This window comes from Gobio gobio (genome assembly GCF_949357685.1).
Source record: "Gobio gobio genome assembly, chromosome: 12".
Lineage (NCBI taxonomy): Eukaryota > Metazoa > Chordata > Actinopteri > Cypriniformes > Gobionidae > Gobio > Gobio gobio.
This window is the reverse complement of record NC_137105.1, coordinates 50,420,842-50,440,700: the sequence shown is the minus strand read 5'-3', so window position 1 is coordinate 50,440,700 and position 19,859 is coordinate 50,420,842. Positions and strand designations below refer to the sequence as shown.

At 34.7% G+C, this 19,859-nt stretch overlaps 1 protein-coding gene across 1 annotated transcript in view; it reads left to right on the top strand.

Moving 5' to 3' along the window:
* rngtt (RNA guanylyltransferase and 5'-phosphatase) overlaps positions 1 to 19,859 on the top strand; it is a 174,794-nt gene that overhangs the window by 721 nt on the left and 154,214 nt on the right. The window contains exons 2-4 of the mRNA XM_079831823.1: positions 2,193 to 2,302; positions 2,382 to 2,485; positions 3,780 to 3,868. Of these exons, the coding sequence (XP_079687949.1) occupies positions 2,193 to 2,302; positions 2,382 to 2,485; positions 3,780 to 3,868 (303 nt within the window). The remainder of the gene's footprint in view (positions 1 to 2,192; positions 2,303 to 2,381; positions 2,486 to 3,779; positions 3,869 to 19,859) is intronic.

Sequence of the window (19,859 nt, the reverse complement as noted above, 5' to 3'; positions counted from 1 at the left end):
TGAGTGGCTAGCCGGATTAGCTCGCTACACGCAGATCAACACAATATACGTCATTGGACAAGAGGCGGGAGTTGTGTGTTTACTATGGCGAGGGCTTGGCCTCATGAATATTAATGACGCAATGTTACGTTTGGCCTCCTGATTCGCTGAGAGCCGGACGTTGGCAGGATTTTAACGAATCTTACTATAGTGTAGGATTTTGTATATCGTATCGGATCCCGTGTATCACGATACAGGAGTTACGATACGATATATTGTTATATATTGCGATATTTCTTTTTTGTGTTTTTATTTTTTAGAAAGATCTCATAAAAGAACAACCATATATGCATAAAACCTGACAAGTAAGCGATGCACGATATTCACAAAATGGGATATTGCGATATCGATAATGAATATTGCGATATCGATAGTAATTTCAATATTTTTAAACCTATGTAAGATTACAAAAGTTATGGAAAACGCATCAAAATAGAGTCATAACAAATAAAACAAGTTCTTACAACACAAGGTTTATTTCGTGATGTCGTGATATCGCAATAACGATATTGAATCGATACATCGCACGCACCTTCACCATGCGCTTCTACAAGCTTTTATACAAGTCCGTGGTTTAAACCGAACACAAAGCCGCGAAACTTGGATGTAAATATATAAATATCGATAGTGTTTTTGAGAATCGATACAGTACCGCCAAACATAATATCACGATATTCACGTGTATCCCCTAATGTATATATAAATGTGAAATGATTAATCGCGATTAATTGCATCCAAAATAAAAGTTTGTGTTTACTAGGGCTGCAACGACGCGTCAACGTCATCGATGACGTCGACTACGAAAATATGTCGTATTTGGCAGCGGCTGATCTTAAAGTGACAGCAGCACTGATGATGTCTGTCATTAATGTTCATCAAAGAACAACGGGAACAGAGAAAATTGTAGCTTTAATGATGATTAATCTATATTTAATTTATTATTTATGCAGTTAAGAAAGGTGTTTGATAACTTTATTCAATTTCTGTGTTGACTGTCTAACAGGGAAGGCACAGGTAAAAATAACATTTATTATAATGGGTTTATGTAAAGATTGTTTTAAGTTCAATTAAACTAAAAGTTGTTGTTTTTAAAGCCTAATAAATGTTGAAATTGGGAGCAGTTTTTTAGTTATACTGTAATGTAACGTCATTAATGTTTCATAGAGTCATTAGTATCAGTGATGCTGGTCTTCATTCATAAAAAGATGACAATACAACACGTATTTAAAATATACTGTCTTTAAATTGTTTCTACATTAATTTGGAGAGTAACTGAAATTAAAACAATTTTGAAATATTAAAAACTCCCCAAAAATAAAAAAAAACTTGCGATTAATTACAGGAAATATGTGATTTAATTAGTTAATTTTTTAAATAAATTCCCAGCACTAATATATATATTATATAATTATACAAATTGTATAAATATAAATGTTTAAATTAAATATATACATTCCTATTTTTAATATGTAAACACAAACATTTATTTTGGTTGCAATAATAATTTGACAGCACTAATTTATATATATATACTCAAAAACAAATATATATAATTATATTAGGGCTGTCAAAAGATTAATCGCGATTAATCGCATCCAAAATAAAAGTTTGTGTTTACATAATATATGTGTGTGTACTCTGTTAATTATTATTTATATATAAATACACACACATTCATGTATATATTTAAGAAATATTTGCATGTATATACTGTATATACATTTATATAATCTATAATATATATATAAATGTTTTATATATAAAAATAATATTTTTTTCATAAATATATACATGCTTGTGTGTGTATTTATATATAAATAATAATTAACAGAGTACACACACATATATTATGTAAACACAAACTTTTATCTTGGATGTGATTAATCGCGATTAATCTTTTGACAGCCCTAATAATTATATATAATTATATGCTAAGCTATGCTAAAAAAGTGCTAGCGCCAGACCCAGAGATCGGCTGAATGGATTCAAAAACGGTCAAACTCAACTGTTTAACTCTAGAGGAGACGGAAAATGAGCTATTTTCAAAAATAGTGGCGTGTTCCTTTAAGACTTTAAGTCGTACCACAGACTGAACCAAACCTTTATCATGAGTGTTTATTAAAGGACACGTGACATGAACTTTCTCTCTTCAGGTAAATTTCTGCCCATGAAAACCATGCTCGGACCACGGTATGACGATAAAGTCCCCGAGGAGAACCGGTTTCATCCCAGCATGCTGTCCAACTATCTCAAAAGCTTGAAGGTATATGGATGTTCCTCATAAACTGATATGCTCTGTGTGTGTTCTGAGCCGTGTTGATGTGATGCTCACCTGTCCTCAGGTGAAGATGGGTTTGCTGGTGGACCTGACCAACACCAGCCGCTTCTATGATCGAGCCGAGATAGAAAAGGAAGGAATCAAATACGTGAAGCTTTCCTGTAAAGGGTATGTGAACCTCAGAATATCAATACTGTGTCTTTTGATATTATCAATATCTGTATTATCAATATGATCTGAGGTTATGGAGTTGGTTCAGTGTGAATACCAGAGATGGACAAAGTACACAACTCCATTACTCGAGTGAAAGTAAAAGTACTAATGGTCAAATATTACTCCAACTTTCAAGTGAAAGTTGTAAAAAACTATTTTTACTTAAGTAAAAGTACAGAAGTACTTGCTTATAAAAGTACTTAAGTATCAGAAGTAAATTTCCTTTTTTATGTCAATGCATTATTTTATTATTGTTGTATGAATGCACGTTATGCCATCATGGTGGTTTAAGCCAGTCAGTGATGCTTCATCCGACATGCTAGCATACGACCACCTTGAACTAATTTAAATACTTGTATAAAAGTTACAAAGCTTTTTACAAAGCTGCTGTCACTTTAAGGCAGAATGCACAAATCCTACACACTGATACACATCCGATATTCCCCCAACTGTTTACGTTCACTTAAGACATAATCAACTTTGTTTACGTGAATACTTTCCAAAATTACATTGTTGACATTTTGTGTGTATTGGTCTGTTTAAGTGCGAAAACCCCCACAAAAGAAAGCTCTATTCAGTGCTCGTGCTCATCTCAGAGGCATAACAAACCAGACTGAACTGAACTCTTTCATCATGCTTTTTCAGATTCATCCATACGTCTATGCTTCTCTTTCTCCCAGACGTTTACATTTTTGAACATTTTATGAGACATTCATCAAGTGTATGTCAACGAAACTAATCTTTAATCTTTTCAGAAAACTGAAACTTACTTTCTAATATGGCCAGGGGTGCACACACAGTGCAGAGGAACCGTCTTCCTCCATTTTGCTATAAACTGATCAGTGTTCCAAAAAGTTGGGAAACTTCATATGACCCTTCAAAAGTGATTACTTATAGGCTGTCTGCAAAAAAAACAAACAAAAAAAAACCTTTTAAAGAAGAAAAAAAATTCGTCCACTGACTTGCAAAGCTGCTACAGAAACGACTTTCGACTTCGAGGACCTTGATAGAAATGTAGTGGAGTAAAAAGTACGATATTTGTCTTTCAAATGTAGCGAAGTTAAAGTAAAAGTCTCCCTAAAAATAATACTTCAGTAAAGTACAGATACTCAAAAAGTGTACTTAAGTACAGTACTCAAGTAAATGTACTTAGTTACTGTCCACCTCTGGTGAATACATGCCATTTTTCTGTCAATTCCACTTTGACCTGTCATGTTTGACCTCATCCGTGTGTGTGTGTCTCCTTCAGTCATGGTGAATGCCCCACAGTAGAGACTACAGAGATGTTCATCAGACTGTGTGAGCACTTCATAGAGAAGACGCCCACCGAGCTCATCGGTAAGACCAGCCGGCTCAGCTCTCACACTTTTGCTTGATTTTGTTTTTGCAAACAATTAAACCCTGATTACAGCACTTGCGCTGTGTCCTATCTAGGCCCGACGCAATGTGCAGTTTGTCTCGATGAAAGCAGCGTATGACGTGTGCTGAATGCCAACATGAGGAACTGACTATTGTGTTTTATTAGATATGATCTTCCATGGAGCTTTTTGGGAACGTAAACGGTCTGCAAAGTTTTAAAGATCGAAGTGCAGATAAATGGAGCTATTTTCTCTGGTTTCCAAAATGGGTTGGGACTGGGCCATCTGACCAATCACAACAGACTGGGCCATCTGACCAATCAGAGTAGACCAATCACAACAGACTGGGCCATCTGACCAATCAGAGTAGACCAATCACAACAGACTGGGCCATCTGACCAATCAGAGTAGACCAATCACAACAGACTGGGCCATCTGACCAATCAGAGTAGACCAATCACAACAGACTGGGCCATCTGACCAATCAGAGTAGACCAATCACAACAGACTGGGTCGTCTGACCAATCAGAGTAGACCAATCACAACAGACTGGGCCATCTGACCAATCAGAGTAGACCAATCACAACAGACTGGGCCATCTGACCAATCAGAGTAGACCAATCACAACAGACTGGGCCATCTGACCAATCAGAGTAGACCAATCACAACAGACTGGGCCATCTGACCAATCAGAGTAGACCAATCACAACAGACTGGGCCATCTGACCAATCAGAGTAGACCAATCACAACAGACTGGGTCGTCTGACCAATCAGAGTAGACCAATCACAACAGACTGGGCCATCTGACCAATCAGAGTAGACCAATCACAACAGGCTGGGCCATCTGACCAATCAGAGTAGACCAATCACAACAGACTGGGCCATCTGACCAATCAGAGTAGACCAATCACAACAGACTGGGCCATCTGACCAATCAGAGTAGACCAATCACAACAGACTGGGCCATCTGACCAATCAGAGTAGACCAATCACAACAGACTGGGCCATCTGACCAATCAGAGTAGACCAATCACAACAGACTGGGCCATCTGACCAATCAGAGTAGACCAATCACAACAGACTGGGCCATCTGACCAATCAGAGTAGACCAATCACAACAGACTGGGCCATCTGACCAATCAGAGCAGAGGAAGCTCTCAGAAATTAGGGGTTTAGAGAGACCAAATCCTTTATTGAACCGTTTCAGACACTGAGCCTCATTCATGAAACTTTCATAAATATATGAGCAAATTCGGAGTAATTTGCACGTAAAATGGACACGAAAACTCTCCTCCAGATTCACAAACGCTTCGTATACCACGGATTTGGTAATTAAACGTGTGTATATTAATGAATTCCAAACATTCATAAATAGGACGCGCATTCACACCATAGACTGTAAAAAATATGTCCATGACGTCACCCATAGGTTCTGAAGAGCAGTTTTGAAGCGTAAAGTCGGGTCGAGCTGGCCGTCGCCATCTTGGCAGCGCTTCATCGCGCGTCACTCACCGATAACAGAAAATGGGCAAAGAGGCGGGACGTGGGCGGAGCTAAGGTGACGTGATGACTAACAGACAGCAGACAAACGACAACCCACCTGTCACTCAAAGTGGCCACGCCCTTAATTATGCAGAACTTTAAGGCTTTATATAATGTAAACGAATGAGTTATAAAATAATTCACCCCCCTCACAGTCGTCATGAAGAGCAAAATTAGCTGTATAGACCAAAAGCACAATGTGTCCCAGACTGTAAACATGTGTTCTTCTGCTGTAAAGTTGGGCATTTTAACATGAGCTCAATGAGATTCTGCTCCTTCTGGAGTCTGTCTCTAGTGGCCAGTCCATGAACTGCAGTTTAAGTCACTTCTGTATCGGCTTCAGGAGAAACTGGGGGAGGAGCCGCTTAGTGCGCGCTCATTCATAATTAGCATAATCCCGCCCATGAGTTACAACTGCAAATGACGTGTCCAGGAACGCTGTGGAATTTTCTGGACTTCTTTCTCAGGTTTGGCTCCAGTATTTTGCATAAATGCTAAAGAGACTAATTGACCATATGCCTAGCCATAAATATTAAATTATCATGTGTCCATCAAAGCATTGGAGCTCTTCTGCAAACGGCCAGCTGGTGGCTTTGCAAGGGGAGCGCTTTCGCATCTGAGATACTTTGATTTCTATGAATATGATATAGAATATCCATGGCAGTAATGTGTTACTAGCATCTAATTTTGAAGAATATTACTGAATATAAAAATGCAGTAAAAAGCAATATTAACTTCTCTGTTGTTGTTCAGTCGGTGTACAAGTGGGATGATTGGTCGGTGTAGTTTTTGTCCCGCCCCTCCTTCACTGTGATTGGACGGCCGGGTAAAAAGTGACCGTGGCGAGCGCTGCACATTACCCAACGTTGAACACACAGTACAAAAAAAAAAGACGGGGCAAATGAACTCATGAAACATTATTATGGTACAGTGTCATCAGTTTGCCTAAATGAGAACACAGAATGCTCAAGTGTTTTACGCACCATCTACCCGTGGTAGGGAGCAGGTGTACATTTATTTCGTACCAACTGACATTTTGAAAATACGAACATTTTCGTGAATCCGAAAATTTACGTCAGAGCGGCTTTACGAACGATTTACACACACATTCGTTCTGCTCGTGTTTCATGAATGGTGGGCCTCATTCATGAAACACGAGCAGAACGAATTTGTGTGTAAATCGTTCGTAAAGCCGCTCTGACGTAAATTTTCGGATTCACGAAAATGTTCGTATTTTCAAAATGTCAGTTGGTACGAAATAAATGTACACCTGCTCCCTACCACTGAGAGAATTTTACTATAATATACTATAATATACTAGAGCAGTCATTCCCAAACTGTGGTCCGCGGACCACTAGTGGTCCGTGAGGGTACTGCAGGTGGTCCGTGGAAAGGCAAAATAAAAAAAAAAATAATAATATTTTTTTACCTTCATTTTACCAGGAAATTCCCATAAAAAAATAAAAAATAAAAAGAATATGTAGGCCTATATTGATATAACATTTGTATTTAATTGTCAAGTTATTGTGCGATTACTAAAATAGGCTAGTGGCGCTCGGCCATGACGTTCAAGTTCAGTGCTGTTATGGATCGGTGGATAGCAACAGGTTCTTTGAAGAGAAAAGAGACAGAGGCAGAAGTTACAAAAAAATTAAGAGATTGACAGTGAGTCGGATGCATCTATGAGCCAGAATAAATAAATTAAATATGTAGCGGCCGTTGTGTGCAGTAAACTTTCTTTTAACAAGCCTGTTGTATATACTGATGTGATGACTAGTTATAGTTTTAGTGCTAGTAAGCCTATTTAGAGGTGCGAAATTATTCAGGTAGGACTGTGTGTAGACATATTTTATTATGTGTGTTATGAGGTGGTCCGCAAAATTTTTTGATTACAAATAGTGGTCCACACACACAAAAAGTTTGAAAACCCCTGTACTAGAGTATTTACTAGAGTAATTTTACTATAATATACTATAGTATTTACTAGAGTAATTTTACTATAATATACTATAGTATTTACTAGAGTAATTTTACTATAATATACTAGAGTATTTATTAGAGTAATTTTACTATAATATACTATAGTATTTACTAGAGTAATTTTACTATAATATACTATAATATACTATAATATACTATAGTATTTACTAGAGTAATTTTACTATAATATACTATAATATACTATAATATACTATAGTATTTACTAGAGTAATTTTACTATAATATACTATAATATACTATAATATACTATAGTATTTACTAGAGTAATTTTACTATAATATACTATAATATAATATACTATAGTATTTGCTAGAGTAATTTTACTATAATATACTATAGTATTTACTAGAGTAATTTTACTATAATATACTATAATATACTATAGTATTTACTAGAGTAATTTTAATATAATATGCTATAATATAGTATAGTATTTACTAGAGTAATTTTACTATAATATACTATAATATACTATAGTATTTACTAGAGTAATTTTACTATAATATACTATAATATACTATAGTATTCACTTGAGTAATTTTACTATAATATACTATAATATACTATAGTATTTACTAGAGTAATTTTACTATAATGTACTATAATATACTATAGTATTTACTAGAGTAATTTTACTATAATATACTATAATATACTATAATATAATATACTATAGTATTTACTAGAGTAATTTTACTATAATATACTATAGTATTTACTAGAGTAATTTTACTATAATATACTATAGTATTTACTAGAGTAATTTTACTATAATATACTATAATATACTATAGTATTTACTAGAGTAATTTTACTATAATATACTATAATATAATATACTATAGTATTTACTAGAGTAATTTTACTATAATATACTATAGTATTTACTAGAGTAATTTTACTATAATATACTATAGTATTTGCTAGAGTAATTTTACTATAATATACTATAATATACTATAGTATTTACTAGAGTAATTTTACTATAATATACTATAATATACTATGGTATTTACTAGAGTAATTTTACTATAATATACTATAATATACTATAGTATTTACTAGAGTAATTTTACTATAATATACTATAATATACTATAGTATTTACTAGAGTAATTTTACTATAATATACTATAATATACTATAGTATTTACTAGAGTAATTTTACTATAATATACTATAATATACTATAGTATTCACTAGAGTAATTTTACTATAATATACTATAATGTACTATAGTATTTACTAGAGTAATTTTACTATAATATACTATAGTATTCACTAGAGTAATTTTACTATAATATACTATAATGTACTATAGTATTTACTAGAGTAATTTTACTATACTATAATATAATATACTATAGTATTTACTAGAGTAATTTTACTATAATATACTATAGTATTTACTAGAGTAATTTTACTATAATATACTATAATATACTATAGTATTTACTAGAGTAATTTTACTATACTATAATATAATATACTATAGTATTTACTAGAGTAATTTTACTATAATATACTATAGTATTTACTAGAGTAATTTTACTATAATATACTATAATATACTATAGTATTTACTAGAGTAATTTTACTATAATATACTATAATATACTATAGTATTTACTAGAGTAATTTTACTATAATATACTATAATATACTATAGTATTTACTAGAGTAATTTTACTATAATATACTATAATATACTATAGTATTCACTAGAGTAATTTTACTATAATATACTATAATATACTATAGTATTTACTAGAGTAATTTTACTATAATATACTATAATATACTATAGTATTTACTAGAGTAATTTTACTATAGTATACTATAGTATTTACTAGAGTAATTTTACTATAATATACTATAATATACTATAGTATTTACTAGAGTAATTTTACTATAATATACTATAATATACTATAGTATTTACTAGAGTAATTTTACTATAATATACTATAATATACTATAGTATTCACTAGAGTAATTTTACTATAATATACTATAATATACTATAGTATTTACTAGAGTAATTTTACTATAGTATACTATAGTATTTACTAGAGTAATTTTACTATAATGTACTATAATATACTATAGTATTTACTAGAGTAATTTTACTATAATGTACTATAGTATTTACTAGAGTAATTTTACTATAATGTACTATAATATACTATAATATACTATAGTATTTACTAGAGTAATTTTACTATAATATACTATAATATACTATAATATACTATAGTATTTACTAGAGTAATTTTACTATAATATACTATAGTATTTACTAGAGTAATTTTACTATAATATACTATAATATACTATAGTATTTACTAGAGTAATTTTACTATAATATACTATAATATACTATAGTATTTACTAGAGTAATTTTACTATAATATACTATAATATACTATAGTATTTACTAGAGTAATTTTACTAGAGTAATTTTACTAGAGTAATTTTACTATAATATACTATAATATACTATAATATAATATAGTATTTACTAGAGTAATTTTACTATAATATACTATAATATACTATAATATAATATACTATAGTATTTACTAGAGTAATTTTACTATAATATACTATAGTATTTACTAGAGTAATTTTACTATAATGTACTATAATATACTATAGTATTTATTAGAGTAATTTTACTATAATGTACTATAATGTACTATAGTATTTACTAGAGTAATTTTACTATAATGTACTATAGTATTTACTAGAGTAATTTTACTATAATATAATATAATATAATATAATATAGTATATACTAGAGTAATTTTACTATAATATACTATAGTATTTACTAGAGTAATTTTACTATAATGTACTATAATATACTATACTATAATATACTATAGTATTTACTAGAGTAATTTTACTATAATATACTATAGTATTTACTAGAGTAATTTTACTATAATGTACTATAATATACTATAGTATTTATTAGAGTAATTTTACTATAATGTACTATAATGTACTATAGTATTTACTAGAGTAATTTTACTATAATGTACTATAGTATTTACTAGAGTAATTTTACTATAATATAATATAATATACTATAGTATATACTAGAGTAATTTTACTATTATATACTATAGTATTTACTAGAGTAATTTTACTATAATGTACTATAATATACTATAGTATTTACTAGAGTAATTTTACTATAATATACTATAATATACTATAGTATTTACTAGAGTAATTTTACTATAATGTACTATAATATACTATAGTATTTACTAGAGTAATTTTACTATAATGTACTATAATATACTATAGTATTTATTAGAGTAATTTTACTATAATGTACTATAATATACTATAGTATTTACTAGAGTAATTTTACTATAATATAATATAATATACTATAGTATATACTAGAGTAATTTTACTATAATGTACTATAGTATTTACTAGAGTAATTTTACTATAATGTACTATAATATACTATAGTATTTTTTCATGTGGGATATCTTGTATTTGACGCCACTGGTTGATGCTAATGAGGTGTATTGCTGCTCCTTACACACCCAGTGGAGGGCGCTGTGGTGTAGGCCAGCATCATGAATGGCCACAGTGAAGGCAATACAGTAACAATCACTGTCATGATCAAAGTCTGGGGAATTAAGGCAGAGATGCCAAACACAGCAGAGCTAGAGCAACCCACAGCCTAATGACATGCCAAGACGCACAACCTCTTTTCTTTTCGTTTCTATTCTTGTATTTTCTTTTAACTCAAGTTCACAGCACAAACCTGACATATCTTGCACAACACACTCAGCCTCGAGTCTCTTCTCTTCTCAGGCAGATTGAGTTCCTTTTCCCTGACGAACTGAAAATAATGTGAGTGTCAATCTCTCAAATGTAGAATCTGTGCTGGCATCTCAAGTATTGATCTCTGAACAACAGGAAACATAGACGTACTATTTTCCCACAGGATTTTTTTTCTCTGGTGCTGGAATGTCTCACAGTGTTGGTAGATTCTTTAAAGTGCATTACTGAGATTGTAATATTATCAAAATTGCATTAGTAATATTTAAAGAAAGTAATTAGTTATAGTTATTAGTTACTTCTTACAAATAGTAACTGAGTTACATCATTATAAAAGTAACTAATTACCAGGGAAAGTAACTACTGTGTTACTTTTTTTTTCTTTTCTCAAATGTTCAAATATGTAAAAATTGATGCCCCCAATATTAAATTTGTTAAATGAATGAATTGGAGACTAAATAGAATAAATTATTATTATAAAACATTGTACATTAATGTACACTATTGTAATGTTGCTGTGGGACAATGTGAGAGACACCTATCAAATAATATAGTGTAAATAAAGTGCAAATATAGTGTAAATATTATCAGTACTATACTACTCCTTTGGTAGTGGAGCTCACATTATCCCCTGGGTTTTTAGCCACTCATGTTGTGTCGGCCTGTGATGATGTGAGGCTTCATTAGATTAGAGTTACTGGACACCGGCGTGGAGAGACTCTTTCTTCCTGGGCAAAAGCTGCACTTACAGAAACATTCTGACCTTTTACCTCAACGAGAGAAAAGTAGAGCTTATACTTCCAGTTTGCGAAAGCTACCTTTGAAGTCGTTGGACTTGCCATCGCTCTGACTCCTCCTGGTCGTTGGTGTGTGTGACTGCATATGCGTGTGTCATAGGTGTGTGTGTGTGTGTGTGTGTGTGTGTGTGAACTCAACCTATCAACCTCAACCTCATCTCCCACCCACCAATCATCATCAGTTATGTGTACCAAACCAACCCACCCCCCAACACGCATGTCATGCACACACACACACACACACACACACACACACACACACACACACACACACACACACACACACACACACACACACACACACACACACACACACACACACACACACACACACACACACACTGTCCCTGCCCCTAAACCTACCCATCACACACACACACACACACACACACACACACACTGTCCCTGCCCCTAAACCTACCCATCACACACACACACACACACACACACACACACACACACACACACACACACACACACACACACACACTGCCCCTGCCCCTAAACCTACCCATCACACACACACACACACACACACACACACACTGCCCCTAAACCTACCCATCACAGGAGACTGTGCAGTTCACTTTCTGTGAAAAAAAACTCATTCTGTGATTTATAAGCATTTTGAAAAGTGAGGACATGGGGAACGTCCTCATATTTCACCCTCTTTTTGTAATACCCATGTCATACCCATGTCATTATACACATTTGTGTCCTGATATTACACAAAAACATGCCCACACACACACACACACACACACACACACACCAACCAACCAGAGAAAGAAAAGTGTTGCAGGTGCGACTGACAGAGAGCCTGTTGGGATGAAAAGCGCTTCAGTGAGCTCAATCATAGTAACGCCGCATTTTATTCTCAGTAACGCTGACGCCGTTGTAACGGGAGAAACAGTCATTCGCTTGATTACTCGTTACTGAAAAAAATAATTCCGTTATCTATAGCACCGTTATTCCCATCACTGGTGATACGTTATATTACTGCGTTACAGCAAAAAGTAATATATTACTGTAATGGCATTACTTTTATAATGCGTTACTCCTAAACAGTGTTGAGGTAACGCATTATAAATAACTCGAGCTATGTAATCAGATTACTTTAGTCAAGTAACTAGTAAAGTATCACATTACTTTTAAATTTACAAGAAGATATCAGAGTTTTACTTTTTCAAATAAGTAACGCAAGTCAGTTTGTTTCCCATGTATTGACCGACGGCTCTCCTGTCCTCATGTTGAGGGATATCAGGAGTAAGTGCAGAGGTGTGTGTGTGAACATGAGGACTGTTGTAGATCTAGACTGAATGTGAGCAGGCATTTACTCATCAACATGAACTAAAACTAGGGCTGGGTAAAAAAAAAAAAAAGATTTTTCGATTAATCGTTTTTTAAAATGTGGTCGATTCAAAATCGATTCTCAAAGGCCACGAATTGATTTTTTCCCCCCATATTTATTTCTGCAAAACATTGAAGAAGTTACTGGTTGCATTTTAAGTGGTAAGTTTTACATCAAATCACATTAATGATGTTAAATCAGACAATGCACCGGCAGTTTAGTGATATCCTTGCAGTTGTGCTCTTGACTGATCTCGAGATAAAATCCAGAGTCCTTTAAGTCTGAGACCAAGACAAGACTAAGACCTTCAAAAAATGGTCTTAAGACCGGTCTTGAGGACTACAACACTAATACACTGTTCAAAAGTTTGGTGTTCTGCTCCACAAGGCTGCATTCATGTGATCAAAAAAACAGTAAAGTACAGTATTACTGTGAAATATTATTACAATTTTAAATAATTGTTTTCTATTTTAATAAATTTAAAGATGTGATTTATCCCTGAAATTTCAGCATCATTAATTCAATTCAAATTTATTTGTATAGCGCTTTTCACGATACATATAGTTTCAAAGCAGCTTCACAGAAAATGCATCTACATTACAATTTAAATTGATTTGTACATGTTATGCATTTCAGAAATGCACATATACGAAGCACACAGATTAGCGAACTATCATTACTCCAGTCTTCAGTGTCACATGATCCTCCATAAATCATTCTGATATGATGATATGCTGCTCAAAACACATCATCAATGTTGAAAACAATACATTTTTTGGGATTATTTGATGGTGTAACATTATTAAATGATCAATTTAATGTGCCTCTGCTGAATAAATGTGTTAATTCCTTTAAAAAACAACAACTTGCTGACCCCCAACAGTAGTTTAAATTCAAATATATACATTTTAATATGTTCGCATATACTATTCTGTCTTCTATGCTTTAGGTTTTGTTTTGTACGGACACCCGGATCATCCTGTCAATGTTTATTCAGGGAAACTGACTGATTATACACACTGCACACGTTGAGTTTGGCCTGTTGGAGGCGCTCTTGAGTCACGGCCCCTTACAGAACCTGCTAAATGAGATGCAAGGCTGAGGATGGAATATTATGGATGTCATTGTTATCGCCACGGCAACAGTGTGATTGACACTGCAGGGAACACGAGCAGCCGAGACGCTTGGAGAGAGTTTGAGCTGGTGAAGACATGTGAAGCACTAGATTACTGTTATTGGCCGTCTCTGATTATTAATCAGTTAAATTAGCTACACTGGGGCGTGAAGCTTACAGCATGGGTCCATGATGTATTTATACTGGAATATTCATAATTCATCAAAGTACTCTAGATAATTAGTGTTTGCAAGCAAATTAAAATACATAAATGGGGCTGTGTATTAATTGAAATAAAACCATGTGTGATATATAATATGGAATCGGGTCAAATCAAAGGTTGCGATGTCTGTATGCTTCAGTGTGTGTGCGTGCAGCTTATAATAGTGTGTTTTCAGATCCGCTCGGTTCACAGTAAATGCTGCTTGTGCAAGAACTGGCATCTGGGAACAGTAGGTTCACTTACTTACATTCACATTCACACAATTTCCAGCATTTTTGTGGACAGACGTTTACAGCACTTCTGCAATATTCTGCCAAAACAAAAGATGAATATCTGTATTGTGACTTGGTTCTTTATAAGGAAGTTTCCATTAGCAGTAGAGGCGTTGTTCTTTCTGTCTGGATGTTTCAGTAATAGCAATATGAAACTAGATGAGTAAAGTTGGTAAACAAACTTTGAAGTTGGATTGAAAAAAGCCTGAAAAAAAACTCTGGAAGCTTAAAGTTTGTAACACGCACACATTTCTAGCATGATTTACCACATTTCTAGCATGTTTTAGCATGATTCAACATAGATTAGAATGCTTGATAACATGTTTTTCATGTTATAGCATAATTTATTATGAATTAGCAGGATGCTAACATGTTTTAGCATTAAATTAGCATCATACTAGCATGTTTTAACACATTGCTAGCAAGGATTTGCATGATTTAGCCTGTTTTGCGAACATTAATTGCTATGGCCCTGTCCCAAATGGCACACTTTCATGCACTTTCGGTTTTGTGGACTTTCATTGGCTGCCGATGATTGGTTCTTCCCGACAGTCAAAGCGGTGTTACGTTCCGAATGTGCGGACTCGTAGGAAGACCGCGAGGGTTTAGGTGCCATTTGGGACGGGGCTTATGTTGTTAGCATGAATTAACATGTTGCTAGCATGTTTAACACATTGCTAGTATTAATTAGTATTTTGCTAGGATGATTTACCATGTTGCATAGCATGTTAGTATGAATCAATATGTTGCTAGCATGAATTAGCATGTAGCCCAACAAGCTTATTCTTAGGTTTGTGTTAGGTTTTTGACATTCAGTTTCCTTTAGTTCCTGTTTCCCTGCTCTGTTTAGTTTTGGGTTCTTTGATTACTGGTTATAACCACTTTGTTGCAATCAAATATTTGTTTATATAGCACTGTTTGGTTTGTGTTAGGAACGCGAATCGTCTCTGAGCTCCAACATAACTTCCGGCAAGTGAGGTCAAATACGAGCGTGGTCATAGATGTATATGTAGATGCCTCATTAGCGACTGCACGGATCAGTAAAGTGAGGCATCTACTATCGATATATCTATGACCACGATCTAATTTGACCTCACTTGCCGGAAGTTATGGCGGCGCTCAGAGACGATCACGTTCGTCTGTTAAGAGGTAAAATAATAGCATAAATACTGCTGGGTTTCTCGCAGAAACTGATGGTTTGGCTAGATAAGACCCTTATTCATCGTCTGGTGTCGTTTAAAGCCCTTTGAAGCTGCGCTGAAACTGTCATTTGGACCTTGAACCGTTTGGAGCCCATTGAAGTCCATTATATGGAGAAAAACCCTGGACTGTTTTCATCCAAAACCTTAATTTCTTTTTGACTGCAGAAAGAAAGACATGGACATCTTGGATGACATGGGGGTGAGTAAATTATCAGTAAAAGTTTATTTAAAAGTGAACTAATCCTTTAAAGGATCTGCTGCTAACATCTTGGTGCCAGATACCACAGCACAGGGGTCTAGTGGAGTCTCGACGGGTCAGGGCTGTTTTGGCAGCAAAAGGGGGAACCAACACAAGGAAGGTGGTCATAATGTTATGCCTGATCTGTGTATTTATATAGGAAAAAAAAATATTAATAATATTTTTTTTTAAATGCCGATAATATTCCATATCGTGATATTGATTATCCACTCAAAATTACAGCAAGGGAAATTCCTTCACCATGTCAGCCCTTCCTTGGCAAGCTGATATGACGAATAAAAGACTAAACTTTTGAAAGGCAGTGTAGATGTTTTTCTTGTATATTTGCAACAGACAGTGTCTGTTTCGGCATCTGTCATAACCTGAAAACACATTGTGATTTCTTCCTCATATTTTTGTTTTGGTGGCTTAATGTCAGGAATATTCCACATATGTTTTGCCACATGGAGAAAACAAACTATAGGGATCTGAGATTAATCTTGTGCTGGCAGTGCTCAGCTGAGCTAACGCTTGAGTAACAGATGTTTTCAGTAGTTTATTAACACACAAAACACATTTTTACTTTCATTTGATGCCTGTTAAATGTGAACGCTTACTTGGATGCTGCTTTCCAAATTATAGAATAATATGGAGTGACACTATATTGCCAAAAGTTTTGGGACGCCTGCCCTTTCATGAACTTTAATGCCATCCCATTCTTAATCCGTAGGGTTTAATATGGAGTCGCCCACCCTTTGCAGCTCTAACAGCTTCAGCTCTTCTGGGAAGGCTTTCCTCAAGGTTTAGGAGTGTGTTTATGGGGATTTGTGAGGTCAGGCACTGATGTTGGACGAGAAGGCCTGGCTCTCAGTCTCCGCTCTAATTCATCCCAAAGCTGTTCAATCGGGTTGAGGTCAGGACTCATCTGTGTCTTTATGGAGACGCTTTGTGCACTGGTCAGTCATGCTGGGACAGGAAGGGGCCGTCCCCAAACTGTTCCCACAAATTTGGGAGCATGAAATTGTCCAAAATGTCTAGGTGAAGCATTAAGAGTTCCTTTCAATGGAACTAACCCCTGAAAAACAACCCCACCCCATAATCCCCCCTCCACCAAACTTTACACTTGGCACAATGCAGTCAGGCGAGTCCCGTTCTCCTGGAAACCACCAAACCCAGACTCGTCCATGGGATTGTCAGACAGAGAAGCGTGATTGGTCACTCCAGAGAACACATCTCCACTGCTCTAGAGTCCAGTGGCGGCGCGGTTTACCCCACTGCATCCCACGCTTTGCATTGCACTTGGTGATGTAAGGCTTGGATGAGCGGCTCAGCCAAGGAAACCCATCCCATGAAGCTCTACACACTGTTCTTGAGCTCATCTGAAGGACACAGGAGTTTGAAGGTCTATAATTGATTGATTTTGTCCATGGGGAATTGATTGGATGGTTGTGGTTTCCTATTGGTGGATCTTATGTGAGTGACCGCCCGGTTGCTCCGTCCTCATCATCAGAGAAGAGCTGCAAGAGGAAGGGGAAGACATTTTAGTTAAAGATTACGAGACACATGCATTGGACACAATGATGTGCACGGATAAATCATTTAGAATAAACACTGCAATATTTCATACAAAAATAAGAATTGACAATTTTGATTTCACGCTGACTTCATGAGAAACATGCAGTCGAGTGTGTGTTTGTGAATTAGAGTTAATTCTTCTCATTCCACAATGATTAGAACTCCGTTATGAATGAATTTCAGGTGGTTTATTTTAAGGAAAGCAAATGTTTTTCTCATGTTTGGCGTGGTTTCATCAGTTGTAGGATGGTGCATGTATTTAAAATTGTCACATGACTTGTGAAGCGCTGTGGGAGAGTGTGAAGTGAAGAGTAGCGAGCGTTTGAATTAGCCAAAAACTGTTTACAACACTTCTCCTAAATGTGAAATGTAAGACTTTCATCCTGGAGAAATGTCCTTTATATACTTGTACGTACTCCCACGTTAGGTCTTTAACTACTTTTATTGTTAGGTACGGTGTACCTGTTGTATTGCAAAACACATTAGCTGATAATGAGGTGGGATAGTTAGATGTAATTATAGACATTTAAAAACATCAAATGATTCATTTAAATGTTAGTACATAGTAGGTAAAGACACTTAAATAACTTTATTGATGCACTTGTTTGCTATTGATTTGCATTCAAACAGTTGATGTTTTATCTCTCATTGCATTTACACAACAGCAGAAACCATAAAATCTGCACAATCTAGCTCAGTTGTTGTATGGTGTGAAGCTGTGAGCAGTTCCCATCCACAGCTTGACTCTTGCTAAGGTGTTATGTGGTTGCTGTCAGGTGAAAAGCTTCAGAAAACCAATGTTTGAGCGCAGGACTTCTTGACTAATATTCTAGGGATTCACCGATCATAATGTTTAATGTTTAATTTCCTCTATAACAGGCCAATTTTAAGGATTTCACAAGTTAAAACACATAACAAACAACATTGGCTCGGACTAAACACTCACACACACACACAACAAAAATAATAAAATCAAGTAAATAACAAATACTCGGTCCAGTATACAAAAGTGCAACATTCAAGGTGCCCAGATGGGATGCTTAAAGGGATAGTTCACCCAAAAATGAAAATTAGCCCATGATTTACTCAACCTCAAGTCATCCGAGGTGTATATGACATTCTTCTTTCAGACGAATAAAATCTGAGTTATATTAACAATGTTCTGGCTAATCGAAGCATTATAATGGCAGTAATAGTTGCTCTGATTTTGAAGTCCATAAAAAATGCATCTGTCCGTCAAATAACTGCTCCACGCGGCTCTGGGGTGTTAATAAAGGCCTTCTGAAGCGTTTGTGTAAGAAAAATATCCATAGTTAAAAATGTATTAAATTTTTTTCTTTGGCTCTGCATCAGCCATCCCCGCGCCATCACTTCCGGCGGGTCAAAGGTCAAAATACATGCAAACCGGCGTGATCATAGCTATATACATAGATTCCTCATTAGTGCCTGCGCGGATCGGTCGAATGAGGCATCTACGAATATATATCTATGATCACGCCAGTTTTTTTAACTTATTCACCGGAAGTTATGACGCTGGGAAAACTAGATGACATTCGTCTGATAAGAGGTAAAAAAATAACATAAATACTGTTGGGTTTCTCGCAGAAACCGATGGTTTGTTGCCTTAAGACATCAATGTGTCGGCATGAGCCGCATGGTTTAATAAGGATTCGTATGTCTGTGTGTTTTTACTCTCATTGCTCTCATACTCTAAAATATCCCCATTGACATCATTATACGACTATCACACTGCAACGGTTGAGTTAAAAATCTTCATTTGTGTTCTACTGAAGAAACAAACACACCTACATCTTGGATGCCCTGAGGGTGAGCAGATAAACATAA